Here is a 24396-nt window from a genome sequence, read left to right as displayed (position 1 = left end):
TGTTTACTTTTGTTCTTGTTATGTACACCAACCAACATAATAAAACATTGTCAGATTCATGTTCATTGACTAATTGAGCTCACTAAATACACACTTTAAAAGTGTCGCAAACAAGAAGTAGCATAATACCGGTTTGCAGAAACATAGCCACAGGCATGTTTTCCCAATGAGCCTGGGTTGTCTAATTGTGAAACAAGAATAACAGTCTAATTAGCACTAAACAGTCTTCATATTAAGACACACAACCCATGCTAAACTGTCAGTGAATAATTAAGAGAAAAATGGGATAAAGTGTCAGTTTATCTCTTAATCAACACACACACACATCTTCAGGATACACACCCATCTAATGTGACAGTGCTGAAAACATAAGGACAACACCTGATACCTGCGTGTAGTTTTACACTCCCTCATCTCCTCCCGCAGTCATTTATTAACAAAGAAATCTAAAAAGTACCCTGCTGTTTTTTATTGTTAATTGTATTCAAAGCTCTTCACCATTTTCACAGGATAACAATAGTGAGTTAGCAAGCCATATTAACCTGATAGCACCAAATGCACATGCAAGAACATTTTGCAGAATAAGGGTTATCAATGAGGTCATGGGAAAAACCAAGACAAACCACTTTGGGACAGTGTAACTTGAGAACAGATGTGAGACGCCACACATGTCCTCTGTAACTTTCAGACTAGCTAAATGAACTTCCTTTGGTGTTACAGGTGGCAGCATCTTTTTCTTATTTTACAACACAATAGAGAGAGAATCATCAGACGACAGGAGTAAGCAAACAAAATATTTAATGTTTATTTACCATTAGTATTTTTGTTTGTCTTTTTATTTACATAACACAGACACACATTAAATCATTATGAAAAAAAAACTAAAAAAAATTAGACTAAACTCCTTCAAGCAGCCTTTAACAACTACTTCTACAAGGACTTTATCAGGAAACAGACTACGAGAGACAAAGAAAGGCATCGATGTACTGTAAGTGAACTGGAGCATTGGTTTTAAATGATCAGTATATAAAGCCAAAGCTGGACACAAGTAGGCTCAAGCAACCCCATTCAAAAGTACACGCATACACACCTCACATATAAGAAATCACAATCTATAACCACTCACACACACACACACAGCCTTTAAGGTAAGAGCCGATCTGCAGCTTTTTCCTCTGTTGTAATCCATCTAATATTAATACTGAAAATCATACAAAACAAACAACTAGAAAACAATTATAACGTTCAAAGTGTGTGAGTGTGCGTCACTGTTTCACCAGTCATAGCTCTGATGCATTTACAGCCATATTGCACCCAGTGTATTTTCAAGTATGGACAATCTAAAACAGTGCTTGGCTGAAGAAATGCTTTAAACCTCGTGGTAAAAACAGCTTCAAATTATTATAACGTCAGTGAATCTTCATTTAAGTGATTTGACTGTTTAGTGCTCTGGGAAATATAATGTTTATATGAAAAGTGTTGTGGTACATTTAAAACAATCACACTGAGAGTATTACTGGCAACAGTTCAGTCTGACATTGAGTTGTAAAACCAGCATGTGATTTTATAACAGGTTGTCCAGTGGCATTTTTAAAAATAAAATAAAACCTCTGAGGCTGAGAATGCACTTTAATGCACAAATAATTTACAGAAGTTCAGTTTATTGCCACTTCAAAATACCTGGCGAAAAGTTACACAACTAAATGTTAGATTGACATGTTACCAAAATATGGTAATGAAAATGGCTGAAGGTTAAAAGAACCAGTAGAGCACCATGGGAAATATTAATTACAGTACCAAATTCCTCCAGGTCACTCTAGGCCTACTGATTTGTGGGAACATGTCAGCAAACAATCTTTTGCTTTGATAACAACACTCGTCTGATGCACGTTCTAATAAAAATGTAGTTTGCTTGGGACATTTCGAGACACACAGGCACTCACACATAAAAACTACTGTATGCCCCCCCCCCCATTTAAACAATTTTTCCTCCTAAACATGATTTGCTTCATAAAATAAACCATTCAGTAAAGATGACTGCAGTAAGGAAGAATTTAAACTTCAAATCCTAAACCTCCATGAAGCAACACAATAGCATGGGTAAAATGGCTTAATAAATTGTATCCTTTTGCTCATTTGAACCCATTTCTGCCAACACGAGGATTGTGTGAAGGGATGTTTCACCTTGTCTGAAGAGAAATTACAGTTTTACTATTAATTCATTAAATGAAATTAACAAAGAACAACAAAACAAAATGGGAAAAGTGGCTAAGATGCTCTAAGACTGTTCCTAGCATTCCAAAATTATTGTAAATAGAAGATTTCAAGTTTAACATCCCTAACAAAATCTCTAGCATTTTGTATAGCTAGCATAACTAGCAGCATTAGCTAGTGCTGGTTGTAATGTTAGCAAAACGAAAAGCATATTAAATATTAAGGCAAGGCTGGCAACATAAACACTAGCAAATGTGATAGCTTGCTAACATCTGAGAATTATTATTCCTGAAGAAATGAAAACAAAGTAGGGACGGAGTGTGTGAAACATAAATATAGAACATAAATTAAATTCAGTGCACAACAATCAACAGTGCTCTGTGCACAAAATGTATGAAATTTATATAAATAGATATAGATCTCTGTTGTATTTGGATGTAGTAAAACCTGATGCCCCATAGCATGATAGCTTCCTGTTAAAAACATACATTTCTAAACCGTTGCTTTTTCCACAAGGATAAACTCAACATTCAGGACCACAACTGAACATTAACTCCATTCAACAGGGAAAACAACATCCTCAGGAGCTTTCCATTTATGTTTTCTGGATTCCTTCCATTCTTCCTTGCTTTGGCTTCCCACTTACAGTTCGTTGTTATAATGGTTGGTTTGTTTCTTTATTGACCCATGTATTTATTTCCTGGATAGGCCCTGCTTTGAGTGAAGAGTAGTTAATTCCTCTCTTTAGTGAAGCGTTAGTGTTGATTTCTCCTAGTGCTTTACTTTAGTTTCTTCTCCATACTTTTAACATGGCCATTTCTTTTGTGCTTGCCATTTGGAATTCCATTATGACAGTGTCCATTCACCTTCTCCGCTGGAGATGAACCGCGCCCCAATCGTGATTGGATGCACTTGCCTAATCGGTATAGCAAGTAGCCAAGTAGAAGCAGGCACACTCCTATCACCACAGCGACGTCCAATAAGAAGTACTGGTAGGTTGGGATCTCATAGACTGTAGAGCGGAGGTGTTCGACGCCACGGTGACGGAGTATATAGCTTATCCAATAAACTGCCCGATTTACTGGATGACCAGGCTGATCTTTATGAATCTGAGACAGCAACTGTGCTCGCTCACGATACCTTGATAGAAAGAAAGATGGAGAAGAACATCTGAGACAACACATCACCAACAAGATGCTGAGCTTGATATAAAGGCCACAAAATCGCACTGTACCATAGCTCCATGAAACCCTACTTAAAGGGATAGTTCACCCAAAATTGAAAATTCTGTCATTATTTACTCACCCTCATATCGTTCCAAACCCGTAAGACCTTCGTTCATCTTCGGAACACAAATTAAGATATTTTTGATGAAATCCGAGAGCTTTCTGACCCTCCCATAGACACCAACGATCCTTACACGATCAAGGCTCAGAAATGTAGCAAGGAGATCATTAAAATAATCCATTTGACATCAGTGGTTCAACCGTAATTTTACGAAGCTATGAGAATACTTTTTGTGCGCAAATAAAACAAAAATAACGACTTTATTCAACAATTCGTCTCCTCCGCATCACCCTATAGCACCATTTTGGAGAGTATCACATACGTGAACAACGTATGCAACGTATGTATGGGGATACGTTGCTTACATTCAGATCAAAGCGTAAACAATGTAAACAGCGTATCCGCGTACAGTGCTGCTGAAACAGAATAGTATATGTTGTTTACGTATGTGATACTCTCCAAAATGGCACTATGGGTAACACGGAGGAGACGAATTGTTGAATAAAGTCATTATTTTTGTTTTCTTTGTGCACAAAAAGTATTCTCGTAGTTTCGTAAAATTACGATTGAACCACTGACATCACATGGATTATTTTACCTATGTCCTTGCTACGTTTCTGAGCCTTGATCATGTTAGGACCCTTTCTGTCTATGGGAGGGTAAGAGAGCTCTCGGAATGTATCAAAAATATCTTAATTTGTGTTCCAAAGATGAACGAAGGTCTTACAGGTTTGGAACGACATGAGGGTGAGTAATTAATGACAGAATTTTCATTTTTGGGTGAACTATCCCGTTAAAGATAAATCTGATCTTCATATTTTTGTGAATGCAAATCAAAAGAATTAGTTAATATTAATAATAATAAAAAATATATATATATTGATCAAAATAAATAAAAATGTTCATTTTTATTAATAAAAAAAAAATCATTTTTGAGTAATATAACGTTAATGGCCTTCAATCCACCATCCACCATTTTATGGGAAAAAGCAGCTAGGACATTCTGCTAAATATTTTTTTTTAAGTGTTCTACGCCAGAAGAAAGTCATTCAGGTTTGGAACAACATGAACTGAAATACAGATTAATTCAGCCTGTATAATAAAACCTTTTTAGGCTTCATTGCTCTTTGGCTTGCTTGGATTTGTTAAAACACTATGGGTCTGCAAATATTGACACCATGGCGGGGTTTTCAACAGGTCTTGTTTATCATTAAACTTGAGTAACCCCAATTCCACAGTCATTAAAGATTAACCCGGCTCAGTGTGTGAGGGTTTGGATTTGTATTACCTGTTTTTTAATAGATGTTTTACAATGACTGTGTGTTTGTGTGTTTGTGTGTGTGTGTTCCACTTTATTCATTTTATACAGGCATTTTATACACATCTGATTTACCTTTTGTCTGTAATGACATTAACCATGGCAGTATGAAGGTCTTCTTCACTCATCCTTTTCCACTCAAGCATTATACCCATGCCTTTGGCCTGAACTCGCGTCATGGTGTCATAGTGATCTCCAAACAGTGGCACACCCACCACGGGAACACCGTGATACATGGCCTCATAGATGCTGTTCAAGCCCCCGTGGCTTAAGAAGGCCCGTGTGTTTGTGTGGCCTGTGAGTGAACAACAGATACAGTGTTAGAGAAAAACTACAATTACTGAAAAAATTACTGGTATTTCGAGCGAGACCGCAATAACAACAGGCTTAATGGATGAATGGCATGGATGGCTCCTTTTTATCACGGTAACATTAATAACTATGATACAAACTGTATAATACAAACTGTATAATATTTGATATGAAATACAGCACCATTAAAACTAGATTTTTACATTTTCTATTGTGTTCTGAGTGGTTACTGGCCCAAAATGAGTTCACCCCTATGATATTCTCAATTCTAGATATAACTTGGATCCCTCCTTCAGTTTATCATCCGCTGCGCTGATCGCTTAGAATAGTAAAGGTATACCTCTAATTGATAAGCGATTAGAGTTACAATTCATGTACATGGAATAAACAGTGAGATGAGTGAACAAAGATTAATAATGGGGATTTTTTATTCAGAAAGTAGTGATAAGTGCCTCACAAAAAGCATCATAATTATAATAAAAATAAAAGTTTACAATATTGATCTAAGGATTGAACTTCTGTGTGAACATGAGCCACTCTTGGCCTTTACACTCAGCCCTCCCTGTACACACTAACTTCTTCCTCTGGATGAGTCACAATAAACAAAGAGTTTTATTGACCTTTCAGAGTCACTAGTTGTACATTAGCTCATCTAGTACCCTTATATCTCTTTAAAAATACATTTAAAGACACATAGGAAAATCAATGGGATATTTGCATACGTTTTTGTAAATTTGTCCGAGGTTTCTCACGGATAGGGTGGGGTGTGTACAGTATCACTCCCTCACTGGTACTGACATGAGGCAAGACATTTTCATTTTATGAATAAAGCCACATACAGTGTAAGCGCATTTTGCACTCTGATTAAAAATGGTAAAATCAACTGTTGTTTATTGTGACAGTGCTGACCATGTGTCATTGATCTTGATGTTCAGTGTAGCTGAACTTTAAACAAGTGTTTGTTTTTTCTCAGAGAAGAAATGCCTTGGGTACATCTTGTCTACTGACTTTGTGTATTTTCTTGTGGTTATCTTTGGTTGGATGAGCAACCCAAACTGATTTAAGATCAAAGCACAGAATGCATCAACTAGGTCATCAGAGAACAGGAAGTGTTGCGGACAGCAGAAAGACACTGATAGAAAGAGAGAAAAGAAAGAATGATGGAGACAGAAAGGCCCTCTGTGACCTCAAACCCATAGTGAAAAAGAAACTCATTCACACAAACAAACACATGCACAGGCTTTGTGTCCTCTATACAACAGAGACATTATCCTAAGAGATCCAGAAAAGAGCAATGAGGAGGATGAGCTTTCTCTCCCTCACACACTGCAAAAAAATCATCAGTTTTCCAATAAAAATATATAAAAAGTCTTTAAAAAAGTTCATTCTAATAAGCCGATTCAGTGCTTTAAAACATTTCTAAATTAATAATATTATTAACATTATTCATGTTTTTGTGAAAGCCATGATACTTTGTTCAGGATTCTCAGTTTTGAATAAAAATTTATGAATTTATGATTTTTTTTATTTTTTATTTTTTTGCAGTGGGGAACATTCAAACTTCATATGCATTTCTGAATTCTCAGTGGTATTTAGTGAGAGATAGGACGATACTTACCCAACAGGTCATTCTGTGGCATCCATTCCACTAGTTTAGTATTATTGCCCAGATTGGAGGGAGGCACTCCAGAGAACCTGCAGAGATATTAAACTCATTGAGATACAGGCATCCCATTCTAAAAACTCTTTAAACATTTTGTGTGAGACAATCATCAGCTGACAAGAATGAAGAATTTGTTCGTTTTTCAAAGCATCATAGATATGAGTGAGATCAGGAATTTGGATTTGGAAAGGAAAAGTGCATTAGAGACTAATGTATTTTGTATACCAAATATTTTGCATTCATAGATTAGATTAATACCAAAGCTTACATTGAGAATGCAAATAAAAAGAAAAAGATAAAAAACAATCAGCCAGCAATCAGATAGATTCCTTCTACCTTGGAAAGCTTATAAAGACGTTATTGCAGTAATGCATTCAATATATTACATATAAACATGACTGTTACCTGACATATAAACATTACACATGAGGTTTGACGAAACATGAAGAGCTACAACCATTGTACTTTTGAGAAAGGCATTGAAGGCAACATGAAACTGTATTCGCAACCCATTTGACTATGTAAAATGATGGATTTCCAAATGAAACAAAATATTTAAAGAGCAAAAACAATGTCGGATGGGACTTGGGAGTTGAAGTAAATGACTGTGGTAACTACTAGCAACATTATTGAAAGGCTGCTTTACCTACAACAGTAGTCTAAAACAATGCCTGAAAAGCTACTAATGCAGTTGGTTAGCATTTTTTGCTGACCACATGGACTAATTGACATCAGCAGAAAAGATAATTATATTAAGATTACGAGAATAAACTATTTGTGTTTAGAAGATGCACTAATAAATCAGTAAAAACACCAGGAACACGCACCATTGTTCAAAAGTTTGGGGATTTATTTTAAAAGAAATTAATACTTTTATTCAGCAAGAACACACGAAATTAACTGAAAGTGAAGAAAAAAACATTTATAAACGATTTCTATTTCAAAACAAATGCTGTTCTTTGCAACTTTCTATTAATCAAAGAATTCTAAAAAAAATAAATAAATAAATAAAAATGCATCACAGTTTCCACAAAAATATTAAGCAGTACAACTGTTTTTAACCTTGATAATAATGAGAAATGTTACTTCAGACTGTGATTTTATATTAGCTTTAAGAGTCTTTGGACATCTGCTAAATAACTAGGGTAAACGTACCTATTAAGCCTACTTAGTCATTTTTAGTGCACAAAATATTGGTTTCAGTAAAATAAAATATTAATCTCTCACACAAAAATATTTAATTTTATTTTAAATGACAAAAGCATTTAAATTAAGATATAAATCCTTAAATGCAAAAGTCTGGCTGTGCTTAATGGGTACATTTTTGTACCCTTTAAGCACACCCCTGTTCCCATTAAGCTCACATCATGTTTTATTATAAATTCTTGTTTATTTAAACAACCTTTTTAAAGAATAATTGAAAAATATTATGTTTGAAGGTACAAAGTCAATCATAAAAAAACAGAACACTAAAATCAAGCAACAAGGCATTCAATTTGATCAGTTATATATTCATAATGAAGTGTCATTTAAGCACATTGCAACATCTAGACTAGTGCACGTTCAGCTAAATAACACATATTCAAAAATCAAATAAAACAAACCAATAAAAAAATGTTCATGGGGATGAACACAAAAACTAGCCTCAATATGAAGACTCTTATTAAATGGATGTCAACTTATCTATAGTCTCTTATGGCTGGAATACACTACATGATTTTTGCCCCGATTTTCCACAGTCTGGAGAAGTTGATGCTAGTTGCCAAAGATCAGAGCCAGTCTGTGGATTTGAGTCGACAGAATCCATAGAAAATCGATTAACTTAACTTAAAGTGACAACCATCAGTTTATATGTAAAGTCTGTTTATTTACATAGAAGTTCAATGTGAAGAGCTTAAAGAGAGTACACTGAGCTTAATTGGAGCAGCAACAATTGTTAAAAATTTAATATTTATTAAAAAGACAAGATTTTGCAAAATAAATAATCTAGGTCATGCATTAAATTCATACATATTTTATTATGAACAACTATTATTAACAATATCTATGAAATTATACCTTTTCTTATTGATGTCACACTGAAGCTGTGTGATTTTCATAGTAGTGCACCCTTTACGCTCACCTTACAATAATATGAAATCTTTCAAAATTACAGCAGTGTAAAAGCACAGACCAGCAATAAACTGTAAATTTATAATATTATGGATGTAAAAGTACAAGCCAGTAATGCCTGTGAAGTAATATGTTAGCGTAGCACACAATCTTATACAGCTAGTCAGCTAACTGTGTTCTGTAGCATCTGCACTATGTTGCTAAATCTATCTTTTAGATCTAATGTAATTATTTCTCACTTCCAAGTTCCAGGTTATAATATGCAAAAGTCTAAACATTAATCTCTTAATTTTACAGTAAGTAGTGAAACTTACCCAAAATAAAGGCTTAAACATCTAAAAAATTCACATTTAAAGGGCCTCTCTTTTGGTGAAAGTTTTTAGACAGCTTTCAAAATGGCCGCCAGACAGTGTGAACACATGGAGACTCATATCTCAGTGTGCAATGATCTGACTGACTTGAAATTACAGGAGGTATGTAGTAACAAACACATCAATTGGTTAAGACATCAAGTATGTTAATACATTATTTTTTCTTTTTATAATCTGAGCTCAAATATGGAAGTGTGCTTAATGGGTACGTGAGCTTAATAGGTACATTTACCCTAATTAAACTAACAATACAACAAGAGTTCTCCAGTGGAGATTATATGAAGCCATTATCTTGAAGTCTGGCTTGAGGTTTAGTAAAGAGCTGGGGTTCTCTGTCACTGGTGAGCAAACACACACAGCCTAAAAGCCAGTATGTGTCAAACCCAATGACAAACATTCTACAGTTACTAAGAAACCTGACAGCAGTCAGTGACTCTAATTACCATTACTATAATCTATGCGCAGTGTGACAGAGAAAGAGTTGAGGCCATATGTTTATGACTTCATGTCTGAAGAGTGGTAAGAAGAGTGGTATATTGTTGCGGCTCATTGGAGTGTGTCTGTCTATCTGTACAGTATATTTATGTATGTGTGTGTGTGTGTGTGTGTGTGTGTGTGTGTTCCCTGGACATTTCCACTCCCAACAGTGTCCTCATTAGTAAAGTCTTGCCATGGCACATTTGCATGAATGCAAGAACGCAACTGAGATTATATGGCATGACTACAGGAGTCATGACAATATGACTGCCTGTGACAACAACAGGTGCTGCTATTTATAAGCATGCAGGTTCACTTAGGAAAAGATAAAGAGGAAAGAATGATAAAAAGATTTTTAAAGAAACAAAATTAATCCAATGGGAAATTCTAAGTTTACATGCACTTGCGACATATTTTTGAGCTGGGTTAATTTATAAGAGGATCACCTCTCAAATCCTAAATTATGTTATTAATTCTGCTTCATATAAAATTTAATATAAATCAAATAAATAAATCATTCCCTTAAAAATGAAAATATTGCCATTATTTATTAACCCTCATGTGGTTCCAGGCCTGCTTAACTTTATTTCTTTCACTGTGGTTGCTCTTTTCCATAAAATTAATCCCTTATGGGGACTGAGGCTTTCCAGCTTAAAAGATTACAAAATTACCATGATTATCAATAAAGTGGTTCCACATTTGTAGTAAAGTTTCATTTCTGTCTATTCCTCGCACAAAGCTATAATATGGCTTCAGATGACTTGGATTGTAGCACAAGTTGTATTGTATACTCTACTTTTTTGGACAGTAGTTCCAATTCATTGCATTTGTATGGTAAAAGGAAACTACAATTTTTATACAACTTTTGTCTTTGTTTTCAACAGAAATAAAGTCAAACTGTTTTTTGACGTGAGGGCAAAGTAAATAATGACAGAATCAATGAATGGCCCCATAATTGCTATATAAATTAAGGTGGAGGTTTCAAAAACCATTTTAGAGAGTATTTTTCTCTGAGCCTATTGTAGTAAATGTGTATTACAGAGAAAGTTTTAAACTCTTACAACACAACAAAACAAAATACAAAATGATGATCAGAATAATCATCACATTTTCTTTTCTTTTTTTTTTTACATTTTAAGAGAATCATGACTTGTGTACCACCATCTCAAAAGATCAAATGTCCCTCCACTGCCAACAAAGGATGAAGATTTATTGGGATCTAAAACAAATATACTGAGATTCATCATAAATACTGACAATACTCTCAATAGACAAGTGAATCTGTACAATGCTTTAGTCCAAAATGAATTCATAAAATTTTGCATTTAGAAACCATTGGAAAGTCTAACGAAACCATCAGATAATTTTGAATGAGGGTTTACTGGTTTGGAAATGGAAAACAAAATAGTTAGTTGTAGCCACACACTTATCATTGACCCGCCACCACAGGTCAGTTGCCAATGGATACTATGTGATAGAAAAAGAAAGGGAAAAAAAACTATAATGGAAAGATACACAGTTGATTTGATCTGTTAGCAAAATGGTTCACTGATCACATGAAAGAAGAAATGAATGGCAGTACCTCCAGATGACTCTCTGGGGAAGACGGCTCAAGGCTCCTGCAAGTTTCTGAGCAATGTCTTCTGACAGATACTTCACTCCTGCACCAAATGACACCACTACGAAACCATGTTCATCTGTATCCTTCACCCAGGCTTCAAACTCCTGTACACACGCAAATCAAATACACAGTTCAACAATCTAGGACATTTGTGGTGACTATATTCGCAAGACAAAGCAATTCAACATTATATGGAAATCAAAAGCCAGACCAAACATTTCAAAGAATTTCATGGTTGATGTGGTAGCATTTAAACTAAATGGTTTTGTTTGACTTGAAAATATCATTTAAAATGACTACATTAGGTTACAATAAGAGTTATTTTAGGGGTCAGATAAGCTAGAAATATCTCCATAACATAACAACTGCACATAAATACCACTGTATATGAATCTGGTCATTATTCGGTACCATACACATCAAATTACCATAGTATTACCATCTGATACTATGGTAAGCACTTTGAACAAAAGAGAACAGAAGGTTTGTTAGCAACACAATAAAGAAAAGTTTTTTTATTTTTTATTTTATGAGGTTCTGCTGTTGTAAACATGCAATGAAATGGCTGAAGAATGCAACTTATTATCAGTGTTCACCAGCACATTGCACCATAGTTTGTCCAAGGCTTAAAAAGACATTACACACAACTTTGAACTTTCTTTTTCAATGGCAACTGAAATGCCACCACAATGGAAAATGAAATAAATAGGATGTACAAATGTCTTTTTTAAGTGCTGTAAATGAGACTTTAGACCAGGTGTGTCAACCCCACTTTAGACCAAGACCAAGATTGGACAAAACCTCAGCTTTTGTCAGTTGATTTTTAAAAATGTAAATGTGTGAAAAATGTAAAAACCTTGGTACATACACTGTTAGACATTTCTGTAATTTCCACAGTTATTTACTGTATATCACCCAGTGTAATACTGCAAATTCCCTTTACAGTAAATAACTGTAATATCCTTTGCATCGTGGGAATTTTCTGTGACGTCAGACCCCACATACAGAGACTTACTGTATTTTTTAAAATTGCTGTATACTACTGTAACGTCTCTTTGGCGCCATTATACTGAGGTCGTTTTATTTTCCTCATTTCTTACATTTGGATTGACACAATTTGTCCTACACCGTGTCTACAACGCCGCAGCAGCTTGGGACTGACTACTGGATGTGTTACATCGCTTCTAAAGATTGGAAAATCCATTTGTACTTCGTGTCAGAAACAGCGCGAGCATTTGGAGTACATATGTACATCAGAAATATACCGGGGCATCACATTACTGTCCGCATCCACTGTAGATAATATATATAATAGGTTCTATATTGTTTTTTATCGAGTCGCACCTCGCCGCACCACTCACGTCCGAGGAAGACACGGAAGCAGCGGGTAGTGCCGCGGGTTTTCCCCAGGGATGAACCCCACTTTTACCCAGAGTGGAAGAGCTCCGGAGAACATCTGCGCTGTGTGTCGATGCACCTTATGAGAGAATGAGACCAGCAAGCAAGGTAAAAATATATATACGTTTGTCTGTGTGTTTGTGTCAGATTTTTGCACACCAGTTTACCTAACATTAGTAACATTTAGTCGTCAACATGGCGGTTACAGAACTTTACCATAGTAAACTGCTCTGTCATTTCAAACAACTTTTGTCAGCTTATTGAATTAAGTTACCGAATTAAAATTGTTTTTAACGAGCTACGCTTATCTTATATTAACATTAGGTTAACTAATGTGAAATTTAGTTCAGGTGTTAGTGGTTATGTTGGCCAGTAGCCTGAGAAAATAAAATTGTATGTTAGCTAGGTTAAACTAGTTTTATGGCTAGCTGCCTTTCTAGTTTTAGAATTAGTTTGTTATAGTTTTTAATGGAATTTAAGATTTATTGCATTTTTTGTATTTGTGTTTTAAAGGCAACTGCCATTGAAGCATCAAGAAAGACATGAGCAGGCCAGCCACCCTAAGACTGATAATTCATGGTAAGAGAACAACTATGGTTTTGAGATATTTGTGTACTCTATATGAGGTTTGCCTTTTAAAAGTGTGTTGTTTCTTCTACTTGTTTTTCAGAGAAGACATTTCTGTCAAAGTGGAGGGTGAGCAGAGATGGTGGCCACGTTTTGGAGCAGCACCTGGGTTTTGCAGACGGCTATGTATTCTTTGGCTGCTTGTCTTTTTTTCCCCATTATGTTTCTGTTGCCTAAAGACTCTTTGTGAGGATAAATCCAGAGGACACAACAAAATGCACTGCAAAACATCCTAAGACAGGAGAAATGGTGAAGATGCTCTGTTCCAGCATTGGAAGACTGTATTTTTAAGTGTTATACATGCAATGTTTTTAATAAAGAATTTGATATTTTGTAATTATTGTGTCTGTTTTAATTGAATGCCAGTAGTACCTATGTAGAGTAAAAATAAAATTAATTCTATATAAAAATTATAAAATCTAATGAAATCTATATTAAAATGAATGAATTACAGTAGTATACTGATAAATCAAATACAGTTTGCTACTGTAAATCTTAATTACAGTAACTTACTGGCAACAAGTTACTGTAAAAACCCTTTGAAATGTCTAACAGTGTACATTGACAGCAATCTGGAGCCTACTGTACAAAGCACATAATCACCTTGTCCTTCTTTAATAACTAATACTGGGGTAAATAAAAATGATTATTAAAATAACTTAGATTACTTTAACTTAGATTAGTTAATACACATGTAGTTAATGTACACAAACAAAAATCACAGAATATTAACCAAACAATACTGACAAGAAAAAGAAAAGCCCCTCACTGCTCTTCGCTGGATTTAGTATTAAAAGGTGACCTTAGCTTTAATAAGCCACTTAAAGCAGAACATTAACACAAAGTTAAGATTATAAGGAGGTACTGTATGGCTAATATTAAACTCCAAAGTGGGAAAATGAACTAGATGGCTCTGGGAAAGTTGTGTCAGCCAAAGATATTTTGTCATTTGATTTCAGATCATTTCAGATAATCTACACTGAAGAGAGAGCAAGCCATGTAACATACTTAACATAGCATTAAATACACACAGAGTTTTATTATTATAGCTTAAAAATGTTGATGTTGCATACGACTATTGTGAATATTTACTGAGATTGTGTGCAGATGCATTCAATCAATTTTGTGGACCTACAGTAATTGCGAAAAAATGCTGTTAAACCCAGCAATTTCACACAATATGTGCAAAATTACCACATTATGTGGGACATGATGTTTCTATCTATAATACACTGAATAAAAATACATGACCAGAAGTTCATCCACCTAGAAAAGTATTCACGCAACAAAAACTATTATTTTGCTTTACCAAAAACATGAGCTTGCCATTTTAAACTTTTAATTAGTTTTAAATTGCTGGTTCATATTTCTGAATTTTGGCTGTTGATTATTGTATTACAACATTGTTTACATATTCCAAAAATGCAAGATAAAAATCTAAGATGAGTAAGGCTTTGTGTTAGCATTTAGCATTCATTAAGGCATGACTGTGGCCTATTATGATATTAGCAATGCTAACCAGCTCAGTTCTTAAATTGAGTGCATTATGGTAAGTAGAAAGTGTATTGTTAGCACTGTAGTGCAATTGTTAACACAAAACATTAATGGTATAAACAGTACTTAGTGTAAACCTTTTGTGTTAGCAGTTATCATAGCTTCAAAATGAGTAGTTTTTTTGTTGGTTTTTTTGGGGTAAGACCTGCTTTTTTGCTGGTTGAGGGAGTCCAGCTGCAGCTGAACAGCCTGTATTGGCCTGGCACTGACTGTCCGCTCCTCACACTGGTCTCAGTGTCCTTCATACACACCCAACAATGGGCACATTTACACACATAAACACACACTCACACACCCTGCACCGACAAACACGCTATTTGCATTATGGCCCCGCAGCATACAATGAGGCCATTTGGGCGCTTGGTATTCCAAAAGTGCAAGCTTAGGTTCAGAACCCCCACTCCTATTCAGTGGACAGCTCTGCGCAATCACCCGCATTGATAAGAACAGCCTTTGTGAGCATAACGCCCTGGTGGCAAAATCACAACTTCATATTATTAGCAGTTAAATTATAATAATGATTTGAATTCACTGGATATTTTCTGGATATATGTTTATATAGCTACTTGTTTATTTTCACCACATCCGGCCTATTGATTTTTAAACTGAAAAGTGGACCTAGGTCACTTGTTTGAGGGAGTGGGTTGTGGCATTTTGGAGTTTGGCCATTTTGTGTGAAGCTGGAGATATTTGGCAATCCTGAAAATCCTGAAAAAAAAATGAGGTTCCTGTGTCAGTCGAATCCCATTATCAGAAAATTATGTCATTTTATTGTCATTCATGAACACAAGGGTCAAAAGCACTGCATGTGCACACAATGCATTTACTGAAAGAACAAGGGAACTTTGGAATGGAAATTGCAACTGTAGTACCAACAGAGGATTGTGGAGCAGACAAACACATGTTGTTGGTTAATCTGATCCAAATATTCATTAGTTCATTAGCTTTCCATTCAGAATGTGAACTAGTAGGCAATAAAAGATGTAAATTATTTTCATGCAATGGCCAAAAACTGATAAATGGGTGATAATAAAATTCTGCAGCCTACTAATTTGTCTAAATAAATAAAAAACAAACACTAAAAACTGAAATCATTCATTTTAAATGCTAAATTTAGAAATCAAATTATAATGTACAGTATGAAAATGAATGTTATTATATTTGCTAAAGATTACATTTTTAATGTCATAATATAATTCAACAAAATTAAGCCACAACACAATGGAATTAAACCACAACACAACTCTCCTTTTCTCAGGCACCATAGAGGGTGGGCTAAAGCTAACACTTCCTAATGGCCTAACAGTTCAAGTGTCCATAAAAAAGAATGGTACAGTCGATTCAAAAATTTGGATTTCATTATACCACTGCCTCTAGTATAAAGCCTGATGGTTAGCTTTAATGCACTCTCTATGCTGTCCAGGAAATATCACCACAAAACAGGCTGATTGCACAATAGCCGACATTGTGTGTTTAGGCCTATATGCAAAATTAAAGTGTTCATAAAAAAAGACAGTTCTAATATTTATATTTTGTTAGGCCACTGTCTCTAATATTAAGCACTTATGTTAGCTTTAACACACTCTATGTAGTGGCTGAGAAAGAGCACCACAAATTGGCCTTATCAAGCAATAGGGTAGCTCAGTGTGTATTGTACCATAGGGGAAGTCCAAATGTTGAAAAATTGGATTTTGTCACACCATTAGACAGTGTATGATGCCAGTGTCTTAAATTTTAGTACAACCATGAAAAGGGCTGAGAAAGGCCAACTCGAACTGACTGGTTTATTCAACTGTGGTTATTAATATGAAGTACAAGTGTCCATAAAAAAGACTGGTACAATAAAAAAAAAACCTGTATTTTCTTAGATCATTGGAAGCTGCATCAAACTCCTTTGTCGGATTCATCACACCTTTACAGGTGGCAAAAAATGACTCCACTGTTTCAAATTTAAAGGGGTAGTTCATGCATTAATAAGTAACTAATGAACAAGTAGTTGAATTTAGCCTTGAATTTAGTAGTTAGTTAAGTACACTTATGCACAGGAGCATTTCCATTGGTTTGTTTCCATTTAGTTGCAGCTTCATTCACTGTGTTAAGTTATGCTTGCTTTTTACGCTTGCTTGCTCCTGTCATCGTAATATGGTTCCATATCTTGTACATCCCTCAAAGTAATGCCATGAAAAAATAGTAAAACAATGTTTAGAGATAGTTTAAATATAATAGCACTTGTTTCTTACCTGTGGCAAGGGGCTGGGGGGTTTAGTGAGGATGCCACCTACGTAGACAACATGTGGCAGAGTGGGTCGTGGGAACTCGAGTGCCATGTCAGTACAAAGCATCCAGAGTCGACTGTTCTGAACTAGATCATGCATGGACACAGAGGGCTGGATGTTGTATTTCCTCATGATGCGATCATATTTGGGTAGAACCAGGAACTGGACACCAAATCTGGAAACCAGGTACACTGCTGTGTTAGCTACCCGTTGGAACAATGACATACGGTCTGTTAGTAGAGAGTTAAATTCTGGGACGTAAGATAGGGGTGCTGGTGCCCCGACTTCTGCAGGGTACCACAGTCCTGTGCTGAATACTGCGTACTGGACACCCAGAATGTGAGCTATGACAAATCCACACATTTCATTGGGATCAACGAGCAGGAGGTCAAACTTTTCACGTTTTAGCTGCTCCATGACAGAAGCACTCCCAACAACAGCATCACAGTTTTGAGAATAATGGTCCAGGATGTCAAAAAGCTCCAGTGCTGTGAGACGCCCTGAGAAGATGTTGTGAACTTTTGATTGGAGGAAGTCATCGGCTGAGGTGCTGTTAAAGATTCCAGGGTAGCGCTGGAGACGATAATGGTTGGAAGGTGGGACCTCGCGACCTTCGGAGACCAGGAAGACTGTGTCATGGCCCTCGGCGTGAAGAGCAGAGGCCAGGGTCTTAAAGATATACAGGTGGCTCTCAAACATAATTGGAGGAACTACCACGATCTTAGCTGCCCATGAGAAACTCGATGCTAAACACCACAGCAATGTGGCAAGCAGGAAAAAAGCCTTCATGACTGCAGAAAGAAAGACAACAAATGATTAGTGATACTTCCATCATTCACTGACCCTTGTACTGAGCAAATACATAAATCAATACGGTAACACTCTAGTTTAGAGACCAAACTGAAAGTCCACTGTGGTCTTTTGTTAGCATTGTAGTGCAACTGTTACCACAAAAATGATCAATAAATGGAATTAATGGTAGTGTTCACCTTTTAGCTGTTAACAGTCTCAGAATGACCAAGAGATTTTTTACACAAATTTTTCAAATTAGCAACCTTTAGACTCATATTAAGTAGGCTACTGTTGCATGAGCTAATGCTAGAAAATAATAGTTGTTAATAACTGTTATTGTTAATGACTGTAGATTGTGTTTGTAAATTTTATGAGCTCTGACCATTCACCTGAACCTCAGCCTCATAACAAAGCCTTTGCATAAAAGTGCAAATCTTCTAAATCGTTCATTTTGGCTGTAGGTACAAAGCATTTGAATCCAAATACAATGAGATAGCATTTGGAATCAGTGACTGATTCAACCCGCTGGTCCAAGACACACACTGTGTTCTCTGTGTGTCTGAGAAAATGTGCGTCATTACTGAGGTAGTATGTGTGGGCCTATGACACTGTAGATTTTTTCCTCTAATACAGTGATCAAAGTTCACTGCACAATCTGCAAACATACACTTACACACACTTGCAAGTCACTTCATCTTTACACACATATTTCACACAAAATGGCTTCATCGTGCTCCCAACTATAACTAAACGTTTATGGGTTGTTTATACTATATCCAATTCCTATTTGTTTTCCCAAATATGTTCTTTAGGATGGTTTAGAATAGTTGAAGCAGGTTTTCCCACACTCTTTTCAACCAATTGAACACAAGGAAGAATATGTACCAATTTAACAAAATGCAATAATGAAGAACAATATTTACCTATATACCTACACACTGGAACATGTACGTTTTCAAATAATGACACAAATTAATCTTGAGAGACTGTTTGAACCGATTCATGGAAGTGACTCAAATTTACCAAATCTAACATTGTTTTTAGCTACTGAAGTTCAAATCATTAAATCTCTGTTTTAACATTTCATGCTCATAAGACTATTCTAATTACATGTTAATTAAGTATTTATAGTTGTTAGTGCCTTAAAATACAATAAATCAACTAAAATTACCAGTTTAGCACTGTTTTTAGAAACATTTGCATACCTTAGCAGCACTATACATTAATAGCATGTTTTAAACAATCCCTAAGGCTTTGGAGTTCTCGACTTTCATCTTTAAGCATCTCTTTAGTCTCACACCTTAATTAAAGAACATAACCTACAACAAGCCGTGCCTGGGGATCCAATAAACAGGTGTATGTCATTGTGTGGGGGGAGGAAAACAAAGATGCACATAAAGAACAAAAAAACAAAGTGAAAGAGGGCTCTTTATTCTCTAAGTTGTCTCTAAGGCAGACAGGACCCTCAGTGGTCTGCGTTTATAAAATGACAAACAATTGTATCTTTATTTGGGCATTCATTCAAATGAGGTTTGCCACATCTCTCATCCCTCAGATTGCTAAAACAATGATGCTGTACGGAAAAACCCTCACTAGAAACAAAAGCAATGTCCCTGTCAGGAAAAATGGAAGCTATGAATGTTGCTGCTGTATTTAAGATTTACAAAACACTCCCCAAATTAGAACGACTGTCCTTAAATGTCAAGTGTGATTAAATAAATCTATGAAAACCCCTACATGTAAATCACAAACAGGTGTTTAGTGGTATTCAGACACAGTCAAGCTTCAGTGAGGAGAACAAGGAGACCTAAGAGGGTATGTTTCCCAGGCCATATAAGCCAGCTGTTGAGGTAAATTTCCCGTTTCCCTTGCTTTTAAATGACGGCTGTTGTTTCTAACGTGACCCTTCCACCACTCAGTTTCACGTGGGCTATCACTATTACAACTTTTTTATACCAGACTGTTGACGGTTGCCAAGGCAACCCTGCCAGAGTCAAGCTGTACCCTAGCAACGTCATAGCTTGTGTTACTAATGGGTGGTTCAGGTTTCCTGCCCATCAGAAAGGAGAATCATTCGCTATTAAACACATGGAAAACGCTGAGATGAACGATAAAGCCGATAATGTGATCGCATTGTTGTTTAGGCTGCCACACAAAAAAAACACCTGATAAAAAATGTTTCTCTTGATTAAGCTACCGATTATTTTCCAGACTACTGTAAACTTATTTTATAACGCACTGCTCCGCATTCAAAATTAGCCATTGTTCTTTTTTATGATGATACGAAATTGCTTTTTGACAATAATAACTATATGATCATTAGATTACCACAATAAAAACATAATATACTTGTTTGTAAAATACAAATACTGATAAATATTGTTGTTATTATAGTTTGTGTGATCCAAATGGTACAAAAAAATATAATATTATTAATAAAAAAATGAATATATCGAGACAAATAAAAACATCAATTCAGTTTATTAGTCTAATTAGTTTATTAGACAATCAGTCTATCTAAAAATGGCATTCAATTTTTCCTTAATAGCAAGTGAACAAACACCCATGTTTGGTTGTTGTAGCCAAAAGTTTAGACTAATATGAATAATTTTATGAAAACATTATTTTATTTAAGGGCATTTGTGATTTAGCACTATTCTCATCTTACAGTAACATATTTTTAAGAGAAACACTGAATTTTACATTTAAATAGTGCATGTGTTAGACTATATCGACTAAACAGGAATTTTCTAGGAGTGAGGGAGATGTTATCTATACAAGAAGACAACTTGATGTTATCAGCATGGCATTTTACATGCCTTCAAGACTTTGTCACATTGACACACGTGCTCTACGGTCACATGACACATCATTATGATTCTGATAACTGATAAGAGATAATGAATGCCTAGACAATCTCAGAACAAATCCAAACAACTCACATGGTGTGATCAGGGTGAATGTGTGTTAGAGGTGTCTGGGTTTCTCTAACCAAAATTGGGCATTTCCCTGCTCATGAAAAGAAGCTAAACAAGGCATTTATGTGCCTTTTGTTTTATTTGTGATACTTTAAGACTGAATAAAAGGCACATGATTCATAAAATCAACAGTGGTGAACTGACCTTTTTCTGCTAAATTAGGCAACAAATGTACTTGATCTAAATCATTAATGTTTCACTATGGCTGCACAAATGAAATACTATAGACATCCAGTAGCAAACTCATTCTAAAAAGACTGTGCTATTTAACAACTCAGTTCAGAGCTTAATGAACAACCCCCCACCTAAGACCCCCACTGAAGACACTACATACCTGGAAAGAATGACGTAGTGAGAATAAGCGATTGGCTAATGGATGCTTTGCGTGTGGTCGGCGAGTTCGAATGGACTTTCAATATGCAAAGAAATGCAAAACCCACTAGGCCACATCCTTTTGAAGGAAAAGATGTCCTCTATTCACAAGAGGACAAAACAGCTGATCATATCTTACAGGACTAATCCTAATGTCATGGAAAACAGATAGGATTGGTGTGTATGACAATAATATCTCACACAAAGAGTTAAGGAATAATAAAAAAAAAAAAAAAAAAAATCATAAACCCAGCTATTAGACTTCTGCAATCACACCTTTTCTGATTAATCCTAATTACAGAATTTGACAATAAATACACACAGGTATCATGACAGCAGACTGAAAGGTGGAGTCCAAACAACAGGCGATCATGGAAGAACAGACTTTAAACTGGTCTAACAGGATCTTCCCTTCCCCCACTGCGCACATAACTCATTTACTAAATGCCTTCTAAATCCATCATGCTTGACAAGATTGATAAATATGAATAAGAGCTGTAAGATAACTTGCGGGAGTTGTTAATATTACTTTTTATTCTTATTTTATTTAATTTGCATTTTATTTGCATTACATTAAACAGGACACTCATCCCAAGTGGGGATTGGAGGATGTAATTCACATATAATATTGATTTTGAGGAAAAACTCTAAATTAATATTAGCAATATTATCATTGCATTCACCTAGGTTGACCATGCTTATTTTTTGGCCTGGATTCATTAAGTTAAATGTTGGCATAAGAAGTTCGACATAATCTTTCATTTTTATTTGTTTTATTTTAAATATAGTATTAATATTATTAGCCTAATTTTTAAAAAAGTTTTGTCTGAATAATCAGTGTAGCTGCAGCATAACCATGCATGCAGGTAGCCATTTTGTTGTCATGTGACAAGAAATCCATAAAACAGAGAGACCCCTTTAAACTCCCATCAAGGTCATTAAGTTTTATATATATATATATATATATATATATATATATATATACATTTTAATGAAATGGCACATTTTGTTTAAGTCAAATGGAGAAACACTAAGAAAACCCTATTTTAAGTCTTTAAAAATATAGGCTATACTTCTATTTGTATAGCCTATTTGTAATAATTCTATTATATCCAGGGTACATTTGTTTTACAGTGTTTACTGGTTAAATGACTAGACATCTTTATGGCCATTTCTGTATAATTATACAGGATATAGCCTACTATAAGTAGGCTTACACTTATTACACTTATTTCAATTTAGAGTTTTAAAACATTTTTTTCATTAAGTAACAGGTGCTACATCACACCTGTCACAGGCCAAGTCAGTCAAAGCATAAATATTTAACCCCTTATCCAAAAATGTTATTCTTTACAAGAAAATGATGATAACAGATGAAAACATAACGGAGACTAGGAAGAGATATTTCAGTCAGAACTGACATTATCTCTTTATTTTAGTTTATTTTAGATGGATGTTGAACGGGAATTTGAATGTCAGTCCTATTGCAAGGTGCCCCTCGCTAAACTATCGCTCGCCGGTTAAATATTGAAGAATGCGGCCGGTAAAAGTGAGCAGGTAAATCTTTAGATCACGTCCCAAACGCTCACTTGTTCCTCAGCCTTCAGGAAACAATTTAAAAACATCATATGACAGGTACTGGATCGCATCATGATACAGTAGACTATTACATAAAAACCATACCACGAAAGCGAGCTCAGTTTCAAATGGACACCGAGACTTTAAACCATGTCACATGCAGCAGTGCGAGAACTTTAAATGTCAGCCATCTCCGCAAAATAATAAAGAACCCACCTATGCTCCCTGTAAGTAGAGAAGTCTATTTATCCGCACTCAGTGTTGCGCGTAACACCTGTTCCTAAACCGAAACACCGCCCTTCGCCACTTACCTGTACAGGTGAACCCGGTAGATCGGTGTCCGAATGTCTTTGAAATGTACGTCCCCTCGCTCTCCTGAGCTTCTGACACTTTTACATAAATCCACAAATGGTGTTGGCCGGTTAAAGCTGCCCGTTTGCCACAACAGGCGAGGTGGTTTTCCCAATGGCCAAGAGATGGGGCGTTGAGTATCAGAACTCCAGGGAGGGCGGGATATGCGAAACCTCAATTCACAGTCACTGCAGGGAGTGGTCCCGCCATGGCACCAGTGTAAACGTTAGACAGTCTCCGGCCTTCCCTCAAATCCCCTGGGAAGCGTCAGGTGCGTTGTTTGCTCTTTCTACACAGGCATATTTGCATTTGAGGTGCGTCATCAAGGCACTTCTATTTAGGCAGAGCTGTGCTATAAATATGACGATAAAGACTGACGGAGATAACTGAGACAACTTCTTAAGATAATAAAATCGTTCCACCTTTAACGTCAAGTAAACAGTACTCACGAACAATAGGCCAATACGCCTGTTTGAGTGCGTAATAGTGGTTTAAAGTTCGAAAAATAAATCATTTCGAAAATTAATTGTTCTTTTCTAATAATAAAGATTCACAATATTTAGCCTACTTAAAAGTTAATTATCACTAGTTAATAACAGAAACTGAAGTAACCCACTAAATGTAGTCTCTAAAATAGGCAAAGCACAAAAATGAGAATTTTTTAAATAAACAATAACTTTCCACCAAAACTTCATAGTTCTTAGATGAAGATGGGCACAGGACAATGAAGTTTTTGTGTCTGTGTTGTGCGTGTGTGTTAGTGTGTGTGAGAGAGAGAGAGAGAGAGAGAGAGGGAAATAGAACATGAGGATTGTTTAAATCATTGATGATTCTCTTCAGCTGGTGCGGCTCATATTTCTGTGCAGTGCTTCTGTGGGTGTTACACAGTTTAGAACCCCAAACCTTTAGACGTGCATACAAGGGTCAAAAAAGTGACTGAAATGATAAAAAAAAAAAAAAGTGCCCCCAGGTGTTTAAAATGAGCACCAGCTGAAGAATATGATTATGCAAGGGGTTGCTGGTGATCTTGACTGCCCACTTTCTGAATCGTGGTCCAAATGGGCAGAGCCAATGATAGCTGAGTGTACAATGTCC

The 24396-nt window shown here is 35.7% G+C and overlaps 1 protein-coding gene across 1 annotated transcript; it reads right to left on the bottom strand.

Moving 5' to 3' along the window:
- Window positions 1-443: 443 nt before the first annotated feature.
- ugt8 (UDP glycosyltransferase 8) lies at window positions 444-23512 on the bottom strand. The gene is made up of 6 exons (XM_058791195.1): window positions 23262-23512; window positions 17195-18021; window positions 11337-11479; window positions 6750-6826; window positions 4895-5114; window positions 444-3354 (listed from the first exon to the last, which is right to left on the bottom strand). The coding sequence occupies exons 2-6, from the start codon at window positions 18017-18019 to the stop codon at window positions 2994-2996; spliced, it is 1626 nt and encodes a 541-aa protein (XP_058647178.1). The 5' UTR covers window positions 18020-18021; window positions 23262-23512; the 3' UTR covers window positions 444-2993.
- Between the last annotated feature and the right edge of the window lie 884 nt (window positions 23513-24396).

Source organism: Onychostoma macrolepis, chromosome 01 (genome assembly GCF_012432095.1).
Source record: "Onychostoma macrolepis isolate SWU-2019 chromosome 01, ASM1243209v1, whole genome shotgun sequence".
Lineage (NCBI taxonomy): Eukaryota > Metazoa > Chordata > Actinopteri > Cypriniformes > Cyprinidae > Onychostoma > Onychostoma macrolepis.
The sequence above is the reverse complement of the archived record's forward strand: the minus strand, read 5'-3'. Positions and strand labels throughout refer to the sequence as shown.

Bases quoted from the DNA above. Each gene is read 5' to 3' on its own strand.
- ugt8 (XM_058791195.1), bottom strand. From the start codon at position 18,019: ATGAAGGCTTTTTTCCTGCTTGCCACATTGCTGTGGTGTTTAGCATCG. The intron at 6,827-11,336 runs GTACTGCCATTC...ATATCTCTGCAG, and splicing joins CCCCAGAGAGTCATCTGGAG to GTTCTCTGGAGTGCCTCCCT. The intron at 5,115-6,749 runs GTAAGTATCGTC...GTTCACTCACAG, and splicing joins GCCACAGAATGACCTGTTGG to GCCACACAAACACACGGGCC.